This window comes from Tamandua tetradactyla, chromosome 15 (genome assembly GCF_023851605.1).
Source record: "Tamandua tetradactyla isolate mTamTet1 chromosome 15, mTamTet1.pri, whole genome shotgun sequence".
Lineage (NCBI taxonomy): Eukaryota > Metazoa > Chordata > Mammalia > Pilosa > Myrmecophagidae > Tamandua > Tamandua tetradactyla.
Window position 1 is genome coordinate 29,624,953 of NC_135341.1, and position 19,723 is coordinate 29,644,675.

At 41.1% G+C, this 19,723-nt stretch overlaps 1 protein-coding gene across 1 annotated transcript in view; it reads left to right on the forward strand.

The window, feature by feature from the left end:
• ERC2 (ELKS/RAB6-interacting/CAST family member 2) overlaps positions 1-19,158 on the forward strand; it is an 865,607-nt gene extending 846,449 nt beyond the window's left edge. The window contains exons 15-17 of the mRNA XM_077128970.1: positions 894-1,022; positions 16,080-16,145; positions 16,522-19,158. Of these exons, the coding sequence (XP_076985085.1) occupies positions 894-1,022; positions 16,080-16,106 (156 nt within the window). The 3' untranslated portion in view covers positions 16,107-16,145; positions 16,522-19,158. The remainder of the gene's footprint in view (positions 1-893; positions 1,023-16,079; positions 16,146-16,521) is intronic.
• The last annotated feature ends 565 nt before the right edge of the window (positions 19,159-19,723 follow it).

Sequence of the window (19,723 nt, forward strand, 5' to 3'; positions counted from 1 at the left end):
CAGGGACTTGAATACCAGCAGTTCTATCCCCAAGGTCATACTAGTAGTCTCTATATTCCCTAGCTTTCTGGGCTTGATATTTTGACTGCATTTTTTCCCATGATCTTTAGGCAAAAAATTCTAATTCTGTAATCCTGAGAGGTCAATTCATCACTGGTTCCATTTTTGCTCTACGTAATAATACAGTTCTGTGGCCTGGGGGCTTAACTAGGATGCCCAGTTTTCTCATGTGTCAGACATCATAGAGCATAAGTGAGAGTAGTCAGTTCTTTCCCATTGACTTTACTGCTTATGTGCAATTACCCAAAGGAACAATATTGTTGAGACTGATGTCAATCAAGAGTCATCATAGCAACCAACCATCTTCATCAGTATTTTCTCATTCAGCAGCTTTTGAATGGATTCCCCTGCCTTGTTTCTAGTCTGTCATGTGTCTGCCGTTTTGTATCTCCACCCAGCCCGTTGCCATCTTTTCACCCAGGGCTTCTCTCTCTGGCTTGCTCTAGAATATAAGCTGTGATTGTTGGCACTTTGTAATTGCAAACTTACTCTGGAGCTCTGTGATGGCTTGATAAGGTTAAACAAAGCACCTTGGTATCCCAAGGGTATGTCCATTTCCCCCACCACCACCCTCTTAAAAAATTCACAAGGGGGAAGTACATTTCCATCTACAAATATAGATCCCAGAGCATAGCATCCTCAAGAATGTGACAAAGCCTCTTTTACCAAAACTAATGGCCCAGTATTTGCTTTATTAAATTTCAGTTTGACCGAAAACAAAAACTTCTGGATTAGGAACAAAGAGAGCCCTGTGGGTGCGGTAGTGCTGCCCCGAGTCTCTTTGGCTGGTCCTCTGGCTGCTGATGGAACCTCCCTGGTTTTGTTGTGCACAGACCCAGAACAGGATGAAGCTGATGGCAGACAGTTACGAGGAGGACCACCACCACCACCGCCACCACCACCACCGCCACCGATCTCCGGGGAGGTCGCAGCACTCCAATCACAGGCCCTCTCCGGACCAGGTCAGTTTCATCGCCGCTTACCTCCGGGACCCCTTTTACCCTTTGGATATTTTAAGATAAAATAAATAATCCTGAAGAAATAATAAACAGCATAAAGTGATACGTTCTTTGAACTGAAACTAATAGCTTTGGTATTTATTTCCATCACTCAAGGAATCTAAATGTTTTCCTTTCTCCTTCCTCTTTAAGGTTTTGTCTTTTCTTGTTTATGTTGTGCATTTTCTTTCCTCCGCTCCTTTCTTCTTTCACAGATATGTAGTCTATCACTGGCTCTGTATCTAATGGCGGGTTCCTTTGGAATGTCTTTTCCGGAATTTGAAGAGAAAGCACTTTGTTTCCATGAGCTTGGCAACCAGAGAAGCCTTGAGTTTGCTGAGCACTTTCCTAGCAAATTCCTTAGTGATGCAAATGAGCAGTGGGGTAAAACAACATGAAAGAAATCAGTTTTGCTTGCATTGTAGCCAGTGAAGTCAAAGGGTCTAGTTTATTTGATTTGGACCCCATCTTTTCCCCTAACTAAGTAAAGCAAATGAAAAGATAAGTTGACAAAAACACCTCCTGTGGTTTTCTATGATGTTCACATTCACCACTAAATGTGAAATGGGAAAAAACAACTGTTTACAGTGTTTACATTAAAACTCCTGTAGGTGAATCTCATGGGCATTCCTAATTATGAAATTGAATGCTAAGTAGCAAGATAATAAAGTCAATAATAGCAACATTTCTTCCTTTATTGTATTATGCCCTTTTTTTTTTGTAATCCTAGTGTAACATACATTAAAAATGTCAGTAATAATAGGGAAGCAAATAATGGCATGGGATCATCTAGATAAGTATGAATGCCTTTGCATTGATTTCTGAATGTGCAAGGGGCATAGCTTATTTGATTTACCTGTGATTTTTGAATGTGCAAGGGGCATAGCTTATTTGATATACCTGTTTGGAGGCAACAGAATGCTCCTAAACTTTTTTTGTTTGCAGTTGGCTCTGTTTCTTTTTCATTTCATGTCACTAGCATCCTATACTAGACATTAAGATTCCAAATCTCCAACATGTTTTGTCAGGAGCACAACTCCAGGGGGAGCCATCTACAAAGAACACAACATAAGGAGTACTCCCTGGAGCTGTGTGGTGAGGCCTCCCAGTTCCCAGGCTTGGCCCTGCTCTTATACTGGGAAGCATTTGCCCACAGAGACCCCAACACTGCTCAAGCTGTTCAGACACAGTGTGCCTAGATTTCTGAAGCCAAGTGCATGCTTTTAGCTATAAAAATGGCTCTTGATTTGGAGAGTTGGAAAGTGGTGAGAAATATTAATTGTATGTCATTATTTCATGTGGGTCTATCTTAGTCTGGGTTTAGTTTTATTTGTTCAGTTCTCACTCCTTACTACCACCTCCCCATCCTCCTCACCTACCCCAGTATACTTGACATTCTCCTCACTAAATCCATTCATTCTCATACCCTTGCCCTTTGGCACACTACTCTTCGCTCATTGACATCCTCGCATGAGGAGCAGGTGTGAGGTTTTATTGGTGGGTGTCCTGCAGACCTCACTTTGGCTGTTCTTCTGAGCTATGTGTGCCAGAAGGCTGCACTGGGTTTTCCCACTAAGATATGAACAGAGAGAACTTTGGGGGCAGAAAGAAAGATTTGGAACCAAATTGAGTAAGTGGGGGTCACCCAGGGACCTGCTGAGATAACAAACTGGTTTGTCTCATGACAGAGACACATGTTACTTTGTCCTGTTGGAAATGGGGCACCAGATCAAATGTATCTGCCTTATGAATGAAATGTCTCAAAAAGCTAGTCTTCTGCTACTTTTCCACAGATCTGTAATTATAAACTAGAATGTCTTGCCTACGCAGTTGACTCTCACGTTTGCCCACCAATGCTGGGTGTGTCATAGGGCAGAAATGATTGCTCAGTGGTAGTGCCCTTACAAGAAGTGTTAGCATTCCTCCCCAAGTATCTGGCTAAGACCATGTAATCAGGACATCTGATACATGTTTCTTATTGGTACCATTGGGAGGATGTGATGACTTTCCATTTTCCCATCCTTCATCTAATCTCTAAGCAACCATAGAAATAGAGGCAGAAGTTTCATCCCTTTCTCCTTATGAGAAATCCTGTCCCCAAGAACTGGATAGAGGTGGGGGAACTGATTAGATGCCTGTTGCTAGTTATTTGCTTATTTAAATAATATTTTGTACATCAATTTCTATGCTGGGCTCAGAGAAAAGCATGATGGACGAGATACAACCCTTGTCTTCAAGGAGTTTACTGTTTAGTCTTATGATAAGCATCCAGAACGTCTGATGTCTCATTCGGCTCTATTCTTACCCCCCTGGATTGTATCAATAAAAATAAGGGAAATAAAATTCAGTTATGACTTTACTAGAGTCCATAAGCCCATGACTTAAGAATTTACTTTCCAAATGGCATTCACCATGTAAGTGCAATACCCTTAACTAGAGGATAATTCTGTGGGTTTAAATTGGAGTCAGCCTGACTATACTCTGTCATTAGGGGAGAGAGAAGAGAGAATTAAGCAAATAACCCTAATTAGGTTGGCTCTGGTGAGAATGATACCAGACCCTAGGCTGGATACCCTTTTTTGGTTAGGTGCCCCAGGTCTAGGACATTGATGCCCTCCTCTGTACTACAGATTTGAGATTTAATAATCACCAGTTCATATATCACTATATGCATTATTATAAAACTAAGCCCCACAAAAGACTCAACAATTTGAGTCTTTTCAAATTGATTGCAAACCCTACCCATAATTCTGAAAGCATGTATACTGATAATGTACTGTAGAGAATTCTAAGGCTGAGATGTGTGGAGTGGAGGTACTTCTTAGGAAAAAGTGACAAACTTGTATCAGTATGTCATAGCCTGTTAGTCTGAATAATGGATTGATTTGAATGGGATTTAAACTAAATGTCCATAATGTACTCATGCAAGCCGAATTTACTTAAACAGAGGAGGTCTCTTCCATATATTCATTATTCCCTCCCCATGGACCTTTCAGCCCTAAACTTCCTTTGGCCCTCAGAGTTGACCAACAGCGTCTCCTGGAGGAGGGACTACAAAATGTTGGCTTTACCTCTTGAGCTTTTATTATTAAATCAGAACACCCCAAAACCAAGGAATATAAAACATCAATCACTTTGCTACTTTTCCAGAGAAACTCATTTTTTCTTGGAGATTCAATTTAAGTACTGCAATGAACTTGCAGAATCTTATTTATTTTTTTTCATTTATTCCCTGGCTCTCTCTTCTTCACTATGATTTTGCTTTCTGCTTGGGGAAAACTGAATGCAAGGGTTAGAAGTCTAGACTATCATTTCCCAAAGTTACCTTTTGGAACCTTAGTCCCATGAGGGAAAATCCCAGAACAAAAATTGGGTGGGCAAAGAAATTTGGGAAAGTGGTGCATAATACAACTTGATCTTGGAGAGTACTGCTGTAATTAGCAGATCAAAGGATCTAAATGTCATACAAGAAAGAAACCTTTCTGATTTTATTTAATCCATCATTTCCCAGACTTGTTTGATCATGGAAACTATTTTTTTCTTTCTGAATAACATCTGTGTTCTGAGAAATATGTTCTCACTTAAAGAGTATCAGGTGAAGAAAGAGGCTGCCCTGGTTAAAACATGGCTGATCTAGTTTCCAGCGTTGATTTTCATCAGAAGTTCCCCCTATGCTTTGCATAACAGAAAGTGAAAGTTCCCTTTTCATTCATTACCTGGGACACCTTCTTGAAAGCTATAATACCAAATACCTTTCAATGAGTTATACTATGCGGTACAACCCAGTAGATCTTAAAGTCATTATAAGGATGAGGACCTAGGAAATCAAGGATAGTCATAAACTACACAGCCCCTCAGGGATTGAGAATGAGTGTGATGTGGGTAAGGGAGGGTTTGAAGAACACTTGGAAGAAGCCAGTGGGGTGTGGCAGACCAATAACCTGGACGCCCACCTGAGAAGGAAGTAATTGGTGGCTGGTGGCCTGTGATGCCACTGGGTGGCAACTGGATATGTCCGAGTAGAACATCCAGACAAATCTCAATAATGACTTAGGAAATCCTTCAAACTAAATAGTGGTCACAAGGGCAGTTAACAAATATTTCCTATGGCAGAAGGTTTTGTGTGTTTTTGAGAGACGATGAAGACCAAAGAATAAATGGAACATGCTGGAGGCAAATCAGTGATTTTTTTTTTTTCAGTGAGGCTACCAAGACAGATTTTACAAAACTAAGTGGAAACTCAGCTTCTCCTAAATGCCCTCTGTACCTGTCACTATCAGTATCATCTGTGAATTTCTTTAAATAACATCCTTCCCTGTTTTGAAGCATTGTCAATACCAATTCTTTCTACTCTCCCTTTTCAAAGCATCATATGATTTTTATTGTCCAAGGAAGAATGATATTTTATTGTACTCCTACCAGTGGCTCCCCCGTAGGAACCAACCCATGGATAAGAAAAGCAAAGTATCAGAATGAGTTCCATACTTCAGCCAACTTAAAGTGCCAGGCCTTGTTTAGGCTGCTCTGTGGCAGCCAGGACTCAGACTTTTGTGCCTGGGTTTTTATTTGAGTGTTGGGTCTTTTGGGACCCAGATCCACTTCTTTTTTTTTTTTTTCCACAAAATGTACCTCCATTTATGATAACATCTGCCACTGATTCCAGTTTAGAAGGGCCTAAAATGAAAAAAAAAATCTATATACTTTTGGGTTAGAAATTGCAGAATATCTGGTTATTCTGAAAAGTCCAGGAGAATAAAAGTCCTCACTAGCAGGGTTTGGGAAGCTTGAAAAAGTTTGACCACCTTTAAGGCTTGCAGATCCTATTCAAAATTTCAATGTCACATTTTACTTATAGAAATCCTATTTCTAAAGGGGAAATATAGAATCCAGGATCATAGAAACATAATATCATTAACCTGATTACTAAAAATATTGGTTATTTTTATCTGTATATTCCTATTTTATATTACAAATTTGCAGAGCACATTCATACCTGTCTGACCTGCTATACTCCATAAATGTCTGTTGAATGAACTGCTGTCATAGTAATTTTGAGAAGTAGGAGTGACAGACAGGAGTATCCCCATTTTACAGAAAAAGAAATTGGGGGTCAGAGAGCTTGATCATCATCTGAACTCATAAATCTGAAGATCAGCAGGCGCGGCATGAGGGCCGAAGTCTCCCCGGGTCCTCTGGCCTCAAGTGTGCCGTACTTTGGTGCCAGGTCTTTGCAATGTCAGGCAGGTGCATCCAGGCAACCACATATATTGAATATGGTTGCATGGCTGCAACACATCAGCTTTCTCTAGAGTGCAAATGTGCTTCTCCCTTTTCCATTACATTATGGTGAATTTTTAACTATTTTGATTTATTTTCCAAAGGTGAATTAGAATGTCACCTCACCAGTCCTTTATCATTTTGCCCCAGCTTTCCTTGTCTTTATTTCACTTCTTTGGTTTGCAGACTTCACTCCTTTCATTTCCCCTCCTCCTCTCACCTGTTATCCTTTTAACCTTCTTTATTCTGGTTGCCCCTTCCTCAACCCAAACGAGGCTTCTGCGAGTCTCCCACTACTGTGAAAACCCCAGAGCAGACTCTTTGGGGCCCACACTGGCCCAGAGAGGGAAGGAAGTTGCTCTTGGTTACAGATCTCTTGGGGACTGTGCATTCCCTTGCTCAGTCACCCATGGGCTTCCACACACAAAGGATATGGAGCAGACCCATCCCCCAGGACCGTGGCGACGTTTCACCCAGTCAGCAGCTACCCTCAGATCAGCCAGGCAGCTGGGATTCCCTTCTGATGCAATTTTCTGTGGCAAAACTGGGTTTTCCATTTTGCCTCTTTAACTTTAGATATGTGCTTTGCTAATCTCATCCTAGAAAATTGATTACCCTTGTCCTAAATATTGCTTAGTCCGCTTGGCAGAATCTATCTGCAGATATAAATAGCAATCTTCGGTCCTTTCTCTGATGCCCGTGGTTACTGTGTTATCACAGCACGCACTGGCTGTCAGCCAAGATGTGAGTTTGTACCACTGGGCACATTTTGGAGCAGTGAATGGCCACTTATATTTTCTGATTAAAATTCCCACAGAATTCTGCTTGGGATACATGTTATTTTGCCTTAAGCCATCAAATCACCTGGTTACCAAAGAACCCAGACTGACAATTTGCCTTATTTTCAAGCTAGTGGCATGGGAAACATATATGGATTCTTTTTTCAGATATAATAAAATGATGCCAGTGACCCAACCTGCAACAGATGATGGGACTCTATTTTTCATCTCTGGGTATGGACTCTGGATTCTTATGCACAGGCTGGTGCTCAGAGGACAGGACCTAGTAGGCTCAGCTTCAAAGAGGCTGCGGCACTCACTGTCTGGGTTTTGAGATTTCTTCCTACTAGCAAAAGAACCATAAGATAGAGTTGGCACTGAGTTCTTGCCCTGTGGCCCACCTCTGTCCATGCTACACATTCCTGAACCTTGGGCACCTATTCCAGATGGGATTTGTCAGTGCCTAGAACGCACACGTAGGAGAGGAAAGTACAGGCAAATCCCTGAAACCAGGCCCTCATTTGAAGTGGTGGTCAGAGGCAAGTGACAACATCTCTAGGCCCAATGTGTTTCTTGGTCCCAGATTCTGTCTGATAAAACCCACCTGCTTTTCTCCTCCTCCTCCTTGGGAACCTGCCTTTTGCTTTTTGGATAAGGAGAAGTTGGTGGAGTCTCATTTCACACTCAGAGAGTGAAGCAGTCATGGCCCTTCCCCAGCCCTGTTACTCAAAGCCATTGATTCCCCACTCGCCCCCAGCCCCTCTCTGGGGGATGCTGGATGGGGTTTTGTGATTGATGTCCTGCTTTTGCTGCACTTTCACCAACAGATTAGCCAAAGTGCAGCCCTTTGAATTCTAACAAACAGATGAGGGGTTTAACTTGCTCCATTGCTCTTAGAAGATGGATTCTGTATATAAAGTTGTTATTCCTAGCTTTTGCTTAGGGAGAAAAAAAAGAATTTATTTTATGTTTTGAGGTTAAATGAATGTGGTATAAATGTATACATAGCGTCCTGGGTGTATATATGTATATATCGCTATATGTCAGACGAACTGAGGACTTTTCCACATATGGAAGAATTTCTCAAGATCATGTTTAACTAGAAATTTCTCTCCCGTACTTCCCCTGAGTGCATGTCTGAATATACAATATATATACATATGTGTGTGTGTGTGTGTGTAATATGTGTGCCTGTGTAAATACATTTTCATGTTTCCTATATAGAAGAAAAATTAACTGCCTTGTATCAGAGCTTACTAAAGTATAGTTACAGAACATTTAAAAAAAAAAAACAGAAATGTTTAGTTCCTTGTGACAGTAACCTAATAAGAAAAGTTACACGTGTCCTATGCTTTTAATATCAGTTTCCCATCCAAGCTGGCATTTCTCATTCTTACCCTATAGAGAGACGATAGATTTTTCTGCATTGCAAATCTAATTTCATGGCCCACTTCTTGTAAGAAGCCTTGTATTTTGGCTTCATGTAGGGATGAAGCCCACAAATTCAAAAACCCACGAAAAAAAAAAATCTCTCATTGGTGCTAATGCTTCTTGGATGGGAGAAGTTTCAGAGATTCCAAACATCCCACCTCCTGAACTGGCCCCTCAGAGCAACTGTATCCGGGGAAGCAGTTTAAAATAAATCTTGTGAGCCACCTGCCTCTTCTCCAATACTTCTTTTGTCATGAGTAGATTAGAAGATATTATGTTTAAAACTTTGTAAATAAAACCCTGCAGGTACATGAAATAGAAAGATAGGACAGATGTCACTTTTTTCTTCATTCCCCCAAAGAGTGCTAAAAATTCCCAAAGCTATTACAATGCTAGCCAGAGGCATATGCTATTTCTCACCATCAGAGAAAAGGCAGCAATTTATCTGCCTGCTTGTTCTTCAGAGCAGAAGCTCTGGAATGAACTTATCACAGCTATCTGTGAGACCACAGGTAAAGAAGGAAATCAGGACAAATGTCTGACCTGTGGCAGTGCGAAGCATTTAATTGCCTCAACTAGCAGTTATGTGCTCACCCAACCATTGTAAGCTGCAGGAAAGGAAGGGAGGTGAGGGGACACAGCAATTGGGAACCTGGCTTTGCAGATGAGCAGGTTATTGCCAAAATTCTTTAGTTCGAGTGTGATGCTAATTTCTTACATGTAAATACATTGAGGGCATGATTTGATAAACCCTGCCAGGTAGGGTTTTCATCTGTGGGGAAAAAAACAGAGTTGCTTAATGTATCAAGATCCCCCTGATAGAAAAGAACTTTCCCTTAAAAGAGGTTTGAGCCTATTGAAGATTTCATTAGTCTTATTCTATTGGGGGTAAAGTTTTTTTTAATTCCTTTTCCTGATTCCTCTAAATTTTAAACCTTGTTGGCAGCATTAGGGTTTCATTAAAAGATTTGTTGCAATATCTTTTTAGTCAACAGGGGCTTTCAGACATAGAATGCACTGTCCAGCCTGTTGAAAGCAACTCATCTTGGCAAAGTTGCAGGGTTTATTCCTTTTCTACTTGCTACTTTAATCCAGTCATGTTTGTCTAAGCAGCAGCATTTGGGCTCCCCCCATTGAAAGGGGGTGGCCAACCTTGAAATGTTTGGAAGCAAGGCAATCCATTTTATACTGCTAAACACCATTGCCTCTCTTTTTTTCTTGCACTGGTGTAATAAGGATCATGTTTGTCTTACACGCTCCAGGCACTCATAGCATCCCAGAGATAAGGGAACGGCAGAGGAAAGAGAACTGGAAACATCCTTTAAATAGACACTGCACAAGCTCACAAATTCCGTTAGTATTTCAAAGAACCATCTTACTTAGGGAACAATAGCCTTCTAAAAAATCCATTCTCTGCATCTATGATTTAATGATCTGAATAAAGTCTGATTTTAAACAGCCTAGAGATGCTAAAATATTTAAGATGATTTTATACGTTTTCAGATCCTCTCCATATGCACCATTTGCCTTTAGCATTAGTGGGATTTCAATAACTTGTAGTAATAGCAACACATTATCTAATGATGCTAACAGGAATGGTGCTCTATTTGTATAAAACCATAACATCTACAAAGTTGTTTAATTTACACTCTCACAACAACTCTATGAAATGTCAGGGCTAGAATATCATTCCCATTTTCTTTTTTTTTCACATGGGCAGGCACCGGGAATTGAACCCGGGTCCTCTGGCATTGCAGGCAGGCATTCCTGCCTGCTGAGCCACCGTGGCCCACCCCCCCATTTTCTTTTGTAAAAGCAGCTGAAAAACAAAGGGTCAAGAGGCTAAACTTGGTTACCCACCAACTAGGAAATGGCAGATCTAAAATCATATTAAAAACTCAATTTTCACTGTGCATTAAAAAACCAAGTGTTAATGACTGAAGGATGAGGGAGTGAAAATAAGGCCTTTTTATGGTTATCTGGCAACTGCTTAACTCTTTGCAGATGTTGACCTTGGTCTCCAAGACAATATTGTTGGCCAAAGTAGAGCCTTCCAGCATCTTCTTCTTCGGCTGGGTATTTTATATCCTTCAACTGCTGTGCACCAAAGATTGCTTTGCCAGAATTACTTTTGCTTGATGGAAATAGAAAAATACTTTCTTCAAGTCACCCCAGTATAATAGTCCAAAAAAAAGGAAGACGGTTTCTAAGGATTCTAGATTTGAAGTGAAAGAGAAAAGCCCCAAGCTCTGTAATGTCCTCATATGTTAAGTAAAGAGGACTCTGATGGCTGGCTACCTTCTCAGGGTAGCCTTCATAAGGTAACGTTGCTGAGAAGAGCCAAGCAGGATGCGTGGGCTGTGCAGACTCTGCCATACCCTCTAGAAATACCCCAGTATGTCTTTCAAAGTGTGTTTATCACCTATGCTGCTCTCCCTCAGCCAGTAAAGTTCAGCCTAGAAGAATAACCAGGGCTGTGACTGGTGCAGTGAGAAGGGGAAAGAAGTCATTCTGGGAAGAAACAAGTAAACACAATCTTGGCAATCTTAAAGGAGCTGGAATCCAGACAGCATCCTCTCTGAGGAGTTGGGTCATTCACAAAAGGAAGAACCAAGCTTCACGTATTTATTCACTTAGAAATATTTGTTGAGTGCCCACATCTGAGAGGTTGTAAGGCAGAATAAAGAGAGTGAAGGTGCTGCCTTTTCCCTCAAGGATAATGTTTATCAGGGTGAGGCTAATATGCCCATATGAGGGACAGCTGCTTTTTGCATCTGAAGGCCTTTTTCTTCGAAGAGCCAGAGGGACACAACTTAAATTGTACCATCCAGCTCCAGCCAGGATCTTCAGCAACTTTGAAGGAGGCCAGTGAAAATTCCATTGGACTTTAGAGCTGAGCTAAGCAGAACTAACACATTCCTTTTGGGGTCGAACAAGCTCTTCTTTCTATGGCTGCATAGCTCATATGAGGAGGGGAAAGAGCACACCTTTGTGGTCACACGGACTGGAGTTTCACTGTGGCTCCACAGCTCCTGGCCAGGTGTCCTTTGGCGAGATACCTCATCTCTCTTCCTGTACACATCTGCACAAAGCATCTCCTGACACCTGTTTTATGGCCTGTGGTGAGACTCGGTGAAGAAACATGGAAAGCTGTCAGCACTCTCTCTAACCTAAAGGAGGTGCTAATATATGCTGGTTCTTTTCTGGCTCAGGTCAAAAATAAGCTAACATTTATATTCAAACAGAGCAGGGAGTGGGCACCTGAATCTGGATTGAGGGAACTCGTCTGCAAAGTTACAGTCTACCTGCAGGCTGTAACAGATACAAACCATGTAAGAGTTTACAAACCATGTAAGAGTTTATAGCCATACATGATCTCATCGTCTCAATGGAGATATCCATCCATGAACTAAGAAGCATCCCAGGAGGTGGGAGAGATGAAAGGCACAAATGAGAAATCTCTAGACGGAAGGTTTGGACTTGAATAAAACTCATTAGTGCCCTGACAAGGTACCATGACCCTCTATTCTAGACTCACGCTATTCTCCTTTTCACACGTCTGTCTTTCCCACCTGGCTGAGCCTGCAGCTGGAAATGCCAAGAGAGGAGCTGCTTTAGTCAAATCCAGGCACAGGATGCCTCATAAATCCTACATAGTGCTCCTGTTTTTGTGACTTACGCAGCCAAAATTTGTAGAGTCCTGGGGCTTGCTTGAAGTTTTAAGCAAGTTTCAGAACAGCCATTAAATGCAGTTGGGGGTGGATACAGGTGTCAGTGACTAACCACAGCAGACCCTGTTATAACCAGGGTAATTACCCCACGTCTCTCTCCACAAGGAAGTCAGGTTGAACTTCCTGGCAGAGACAGCCAACTGAGTTCCCACAAAGGCTGTAGCCTCATTTGAAGGTGACTCCTTCCATAATTTCACTACCTTTTCCAGCTGGGACAGGTGTGAAAATAAGGTCCCAGTAGGAGCTTGGTCCTCTGATTTCAAGAGAACAACCAGCTAGCTATCAATTCAAAGAGAATTGCAGATATATTAAATATATATATATATATATATTTAGTAATGAGTTGAGGCTTGCCTGCTGGATGTACCTGATGCTTCAAAATAGCGACCAATTAAAGGTTTACACTAGGGTGTTTCTCATGTGAGATTATAGCGCTCCTTCCCAGAGCTTCTTCCCTGGAGCTAATAAATGCACCCCCTGCCCCCAGCAGCACGTCTCTTGACTTTTCAGTGATGATTCAGTCCCATTGCTCTTGGATCTTGTCATCAACATAGCCATTATGAACAGTCCAACTGGTAAGGAATTTTGTTTTATCTCAGTATTTATAGAAACCCATTAGGTCCCAGAGTCTGGGACTACAGGATTTCCATCAAGGCCTCTTGTCTGTCACATCATCCCTGGAGCTGGAGCTACATCCTGAGATTATTTGATTGTTAAGCCTCCACCCCCTGCAAATTTTGCTGCATCATGTGGTTACTGTGAACTGGACTTCAGTCACCCCTGGGGGTTCCCATCCCCAGATGCGGTGGACCATGCAAATGACAACGGACTAGAGGGTTTCTTCCCATCTGAATATTTTGGCAAGTCCTGGCATAGCAGCTCCTTACAAAGGACGCACAAGGGATCAAACATCAGGCAGCATCCAGAAAAGCTGCTGCAAAGTAGATTTGGAAACAACAACCACAAAAAGACAAGACAAGAAAGCAGGCTCTCCCATCTGCCTAATGGATATATTTTAAAACTGCAAGTATTTCTAAACAAGTTGGCATGATAATAGAAGTTAGGGATCAAGCAGTGTTTATCTGTTTCTTATTTCTTGGTCCCCAAATTTACATTTCTATGCAATATGGTTGCTGAAAAATTAATATTTGTATCCAGAGATGCAGGCAGCGCACAAACAGCTGCAAATGTTTGGAAATGCTTGGAGCTCCCTCTCTGATTAGCGCCTGCATTTTTTTCTTTCTATTCCCTAAACGGACACTCACTCTGACCCAGATTACTTGGTGATTGGGGTCAATTCATGTTTGGGCTTTGAAAATTAGAGAGACTAGAAATGGCCACCACTTCCCTTTCTAATTTCATTTAAAGAATCTCAAAATTTAAAAATACATAATATTCCAAGTTCAGTAAAGGAATTTATCCACATTTCTGCTATGTTAAATGTTAGCAAAGTTTATATTGGACTGTCATATTTCTTTAGTTTATTCACCAGCATACAAGACGTCGATCTCAACATCTGGTTTATAATAACCCTCGACATCTGGGAGCTCCTTTTTATTTCTATGGTGGACGAGACACAGTAGTGATATTGGCAGTGTATATTTTCAAGCTACAACTCCTGTCTGTTTCAATCATAATTAATTACCACTTTTTAATATATTTAATTTGCAAGAAGTGATTTGCATTAGACCACTTTTCACTGCTAGGAAAATAATGGTAGATGTTGGTGGCAATGGCCTCTCTCTCTCTTTTCTTTTGGTCAAATTTAAAACCTATGTGCATAGATCTGAATATATACATGCAAATGGATTTTAAATACAAAATGAAAAAAAAAATGTTCTGCGAAAAAAGTTATATTGCAGAGTTCCCATTTAGGAAGAGGTCATCAGGCACTGTGGGCTGCATTTTAAGAAAGCCTCCTATTTTGTTTTGTGACTTTGGCAAATTATAGCACCTCTCTGAGCCAGAAGTTTCCCTACAAAAGCAGTTTGGGGGCTCAAGAATCCTACGATGAAAGCTAGGACCTCCATCCAGAGAAATATTCTTACACACCCACGCACAACATTCTGCATTGATTTCAAGGGTTGCTAGGTCCCCTGAAACCCGTTCCCATGTTGTACACGTTCCTTCTGTGTTTTCCTTCTTTTCCACTTTGTTCTTCCCCAGGGACTGAGAGGAAGCTTAATGACTTTTCCAAAGTCATGTAGGGAAAAGGGAAGTTTATTGCTGGAGCAATTACTGGACTGTTTAGTGGTAAATGAATGCATGTGAATTGTACATGAGAAGGCCCAACTAAAATTATCAATTGCATTTCTTTCTTTGCTGGAATATTCCTACTTAAATTTTCAAGTGCAAGTTTATACCAAGTTGTCCAATTCAAACTCTGTGCAAATCACTTGACTGACTCAAGTCAACTGGTGTTTCTTAATCCTTTGTGGGTCACAAATCCTTTCAACAGTCTGGTGAACCTTCTGAACCTTCTAAGAATAATGATTTAAATGTGTAAAATAAAATATAGAAAAACAAAGAAAACCACTTATATTGAAACAGTTCAAAGACCCCAGATCTAGATCCTTGAATAGATGAAAATTACTTTGGCTTAAGGCAGGATTAGATTGAACTGTATGAAACTGCTATTTTTCTAGGTCAGAAATGGTCAAAATATTGACATTATCATATGATTCAATTAATATTATAATGGTTTAAGCAATAAGAATCCAGCTACTGAGAAAATGTTCCAAGTTTTTTTTTTCCTCCCTGCTCCTGGTTTTCAAAACAAAGAAGCAAATCATGTCAAAAATCTGTTTCATCAGGGATTTATTAAAAGACACAGCTCCCAAACTATGTGTGAGTCCAGGATGTGGGCCACTGATTCTTCTAGGCTTTGTTTCGATCACTGTAGTAAACAGAGAGAATTCTTGTTCAAAACAGGGTCCTGGCGAGAGTGGATGTAATTTTGTCCTCAAAGAAAGAATCCATTTCCCTGCATATTGGCCACTTCACTAAGTGAGCAAAGTAGCCACTGCCATTTTGAAAACATTTTCAACAAGATTTCAGACCAAATAAGTTTCAGTTTATCTACAGTTGAACTTATTTTTCAAGTTAGACAAAACTTCCTTTCTACAAGTATTCCCCTGAATTGAAAGTTTACTCTCTTTGCATTGAAACTTATTTGATTGCAAATGTTATCATCATTCCATGGTGTATGCGCATCTTTTATTCTGAGGGCAAAATTGAACCTGACAAATTGAGAATATCACAGCATGTTTAGACCTTTGCAAAATAACCTGCATGAATTATTGCATGCTAAAATAGTTGTTCCTCCCAACAAGATATAATTGCTGTTTTTTAGAAATCCTTCCTCAGTCTTTATTGATACTTTAGGCTCAAGAGAAATTAAGGGTATTTGATTATTATCATTACTTCTCTGCTTACTTAAAAGGGTTAATCCATTCCTTTAGGCATATGTAATCCAGGTTGCATGCTTTCCGAAAAAAAAATCATCTGTTAATGTAGACTAATTGTAATCTTCTAATCCAATCTTGACACAGAACTGGGTAGGTGGAATGTTTTTGTGTGTGGGGGGGGGTGCCATGGATACAAGCCTCAGTTATGTATTTGACAAGCCAGTGATGCGGAACTTAAGTTACTATGGATTTTTTTTTTCCTTGCTCTTTAAAATTAAAAAGCAAAGTCAAGATCACTGTGCCTTTCCAGTGCATCATGGTGTGACTAACCTTCTCTTCTTTCATTCCGGTGCTCCCCTCCTCTCTGTGCACCTCCCCACCTCGGGCCGGCCGCAGGATGACGAGGAGGGCATATGGGCATAGCCGGGCCTGTAAACCAAAGTTCCAGTTTTGTTTTGAGGGGTGAGAAACCATCTTTTATATCTTTTTTTTTTTTTTAAAGAATTGCATTCTGGTGTTGTACTGTGTGCGTGCTCAATTGTGCTCGCTGATGTCTGTGACTGTGCCCTGTGTTTGCTACTGTGTCCTGTGAGTGCAGAATGTCCACGTGTCCTAACCATCCCCAAGAGTCCCCCCCCACCCCCCCCACCCCCAGCCACATCACTGCTCTGCCTTGTTGGGGGTGGGTTTAGCATGATTTACATGTTGCTGTGTTACTTTAAGATGTATACTGTGCCCTCCATAGGATTTAAACACACTTTTTAAAGCATAATTGTGGGCTTAGAAATGGTCACAGTTCTACCATCATAGTCTTCAGACAACTGCTTGCTTTTAGCAGATAATGAATGCCAGTGTGGTGTGAGTCTCAAGCTCTTCTGGTTGTATCACATTGTTTGGCAAGGAATAAGGAAAATAAAACTATATGTCTTCATGGAGCTGAAACTAGCATCTCTAAGAAGCCTGTATAATGGATTGTGCTGTCTCTTCTCTGGCCGTTATGAAGAAAAAAGGATCAAGGCAGAGTACTGGTGACTGGGTAACTGTAACCCCTTAAATGAATTCAAATAGAGATATAAATATTAGCTGATCTCGTCATTGGCATTATACCTGTTGCTTTTTAAAATTACTCTTCTGTGGGGCTTTACATTATAAATTACATGCGTTGTATTTTTCAAAGTTTTTACTCTTTTAAAAGCTAATTTTTAGCTATTAAGAACCTACCTTTTATTTCTGTCCTGCCTGCATTACAATTGAACAGTGACGTCTATAAAAATTGCCACATGGTTATAAAGCACGTTGAACTCTTGTGTTGGGACTCACACCTCTTGAGGATGCTGCAGGCTATTTAACTTGAACACCAAGTCCAAGCTCCCTGAAGTTGAACATACATATGCCTACATGGTGTGTGCTGTTGAACTTGATGACGTTATACATGATGTTCTGTTTAGAACAAGGCACGTGGAAGAGTGTGGGTCATGGTGATTTTTAATGATCAAAAAGTATTTGCTGTACGGTTCCTTTTCTGTAACCAACCTGAAATGTCACAGGGCTGGGGTAACACCAATTCTGTGGTTACGGATTCTGTTATCTGAGCCCACTCAGCACGTGTGCCCTTCCCCAAGTCTTGCCTTCGTGTTACAGTGTGAGTGGTGCTTCCGGGGACTATTAAACCAACAAGCAGTGCATCTTACCCATGCGGCAGTTCCATTAGTGTGTCTCACCGCTGTTGTGTGTCCCACCAGCGGGTCACTGTCACCCTCTTGAGTCCTGCAGGGAATGCACAGGGGGTTGGTTTTCAGGCTCAGTGTCATTTGGATAGTAAAGCTGTGATGCCTCCTGAATCCTTTGGCCGCCAATGGGACCTGCTTCATGTTCACATCAGAGTATCTGTTCTGGTGTCTGCCATTGACGGGGCGAATGGGAGCTCCACTCCACAGCTCTTCCTGATCCAAGTGGGGCCTCAGGGAAGCGTGTCCGGAGGAGGAGGTGAGGAGACCAGAGAAAAACTGTTCTGTCTGACAGACTTTCTCCCTATCTGGGAAAAGCTTTAAGAGAAAGATCTTGTTTACTCACATAGAAAAGTAAATAGAAATGTAAATTAACCTAAAATATACGAAACTGAGAAGAAAGGATCTTTTTAAAAATGTGAATAATGCCCATAACATGTATGGGGTAGTTAGCCAAAGGAAGTTTCTAACAGTTTGGGGGTTGCTGGCGAAGTGTAGCTCCCACTTGGGCATCTTCTGGGAAGGGACTGCTTTTTCTGCCATTATCAGTGCAATGGCACTGGGCTGCTTTTGTGTTTCTTCCTGAATAGTAAAGATTTTTATTACTCTTTCACAAGGTTCGCCAGGCCACCCCATGAGAATACCCTTGCCATCGTCAGGACGGGAAGGACCCTAAGGACCATAGAAAGTCTTGCTCGGCTCCAGACAAATGGAGACAGTTGTGCTTATTCCCTATCCCTTTTATTCTTTCATGAATTTCCCCCAAACACCAAGCACCCCAGCAAACAAATGTCTTCTGAAAATTAGTTACTATATAATCCTACTTTAATATGTTGCAATAAATTTTATAGGCTTCTGGAGAAAACTACTTATCTTTCTTTATGACTCCTTTAAACAAGTTTTCTCAGATATCCTCAGGCTTTTAAAACCATATCTTTAAGGATTTAAATAACGAGATACTGGGGGAAACAGCCATTGCATGTTTTGAGTTGCATTGCAATCCATGAGGCCTAAGGAAACATTAAATTTGCAACTAAAGATGGGTAATAGTAGCACATTAGAAAGTAGCTGTTTTGAAGGCTTTGATTTATGACCCTTATAAAAGAAAAATTACAAGAGATTATTGTATTAGGCATCAGTAATATGCTCATAATAGCATCAGAGGGCCCTGACTTGAATCTGGAGTTTTGGTGCTGAAATGAATCATAATTGTGGAAAAGTTGCTCTAAAAATTACAACAAATTGGAATCATCATAACAACCTAGACAACTCCTCCCTTTTTTGCCACTTCTAGATATTAAGTTCGGTTATGATTTATTTGCCTCACTGTGACCATTCAAGGGTGGTATTTTCTGAAAGCAAAATAGATTGGAGAAAATTTCCTTTTCTAAAGATTTTTGACAACCCCTAGAGCTGGCCTTTCCCACTTGGACCATCACCCAAGCCCAGCTTAGAGCTTGGACCTCTGCAGTCCTCGGACCCCGTGCTCCAAAGGGCTCCACCAGTGCTTAAGGTTCTGCTTTCACCTTCTGTGCAGTCTTAAGGGTTTCTGAAAAAGGGACCTCATTTTTTCAGTTAATCCCGCTTAGCCCCACCACATATTCCTATAGGCTGCTTCCAGCTTCCCTCAACCCACACCCCTGGTTTGTATCTGCCTAACATTTACCCAAGGTCTGCTTTATGGCTTTGGATTTCTATCAGAAACTCTATGGGTTCAAGTTTACCACAAGTGGTTCCCCTCATGGGCATCCCTGCACTGTGTATCACTTTTTTTCCCTACCTACCCCACCCCGGTTTTGACTGTGAAAATGGGCTCCTGCATCCCTAATTATATTCTCTCTTACTTTGCAAAATATTTAAAAAACAGCTGCTCAATTTCTCCCTAACTTCTCTTCAGGGAAATCCACTCGATGCCACTTTTTTGTCAGCAAATAAGTATTCATTTCCATTGAATAGAGATGCTTTCCTCGGACCTCCAAGAAGGGCTTTGGTTTGGGAACATTTAATGGGCCAGGGCAGGGGGAACCAATTGAGGCACGTTGTGAGATTTAGTGTCGCATCCACGCATTGGCCTTGACATTTGAATGTTTGAGCTCTTACTGTGAACTCTTGTAATTGAGCAGACATGGAACACAAGATCATTTTATTTCTTAAGCCACTAGAAAGGAATAAGTCCTTTTTGATTGAAAACATATGCAAATTTTTAAGGCCTGATCCATAAAAATACAGATGCTGGCATTACATGTTCTGGCATGAGGCCATGGTGCTTGGAGAACCATTCTGTTCAGAGGAATTTAGCTGTGTGCCACCAGC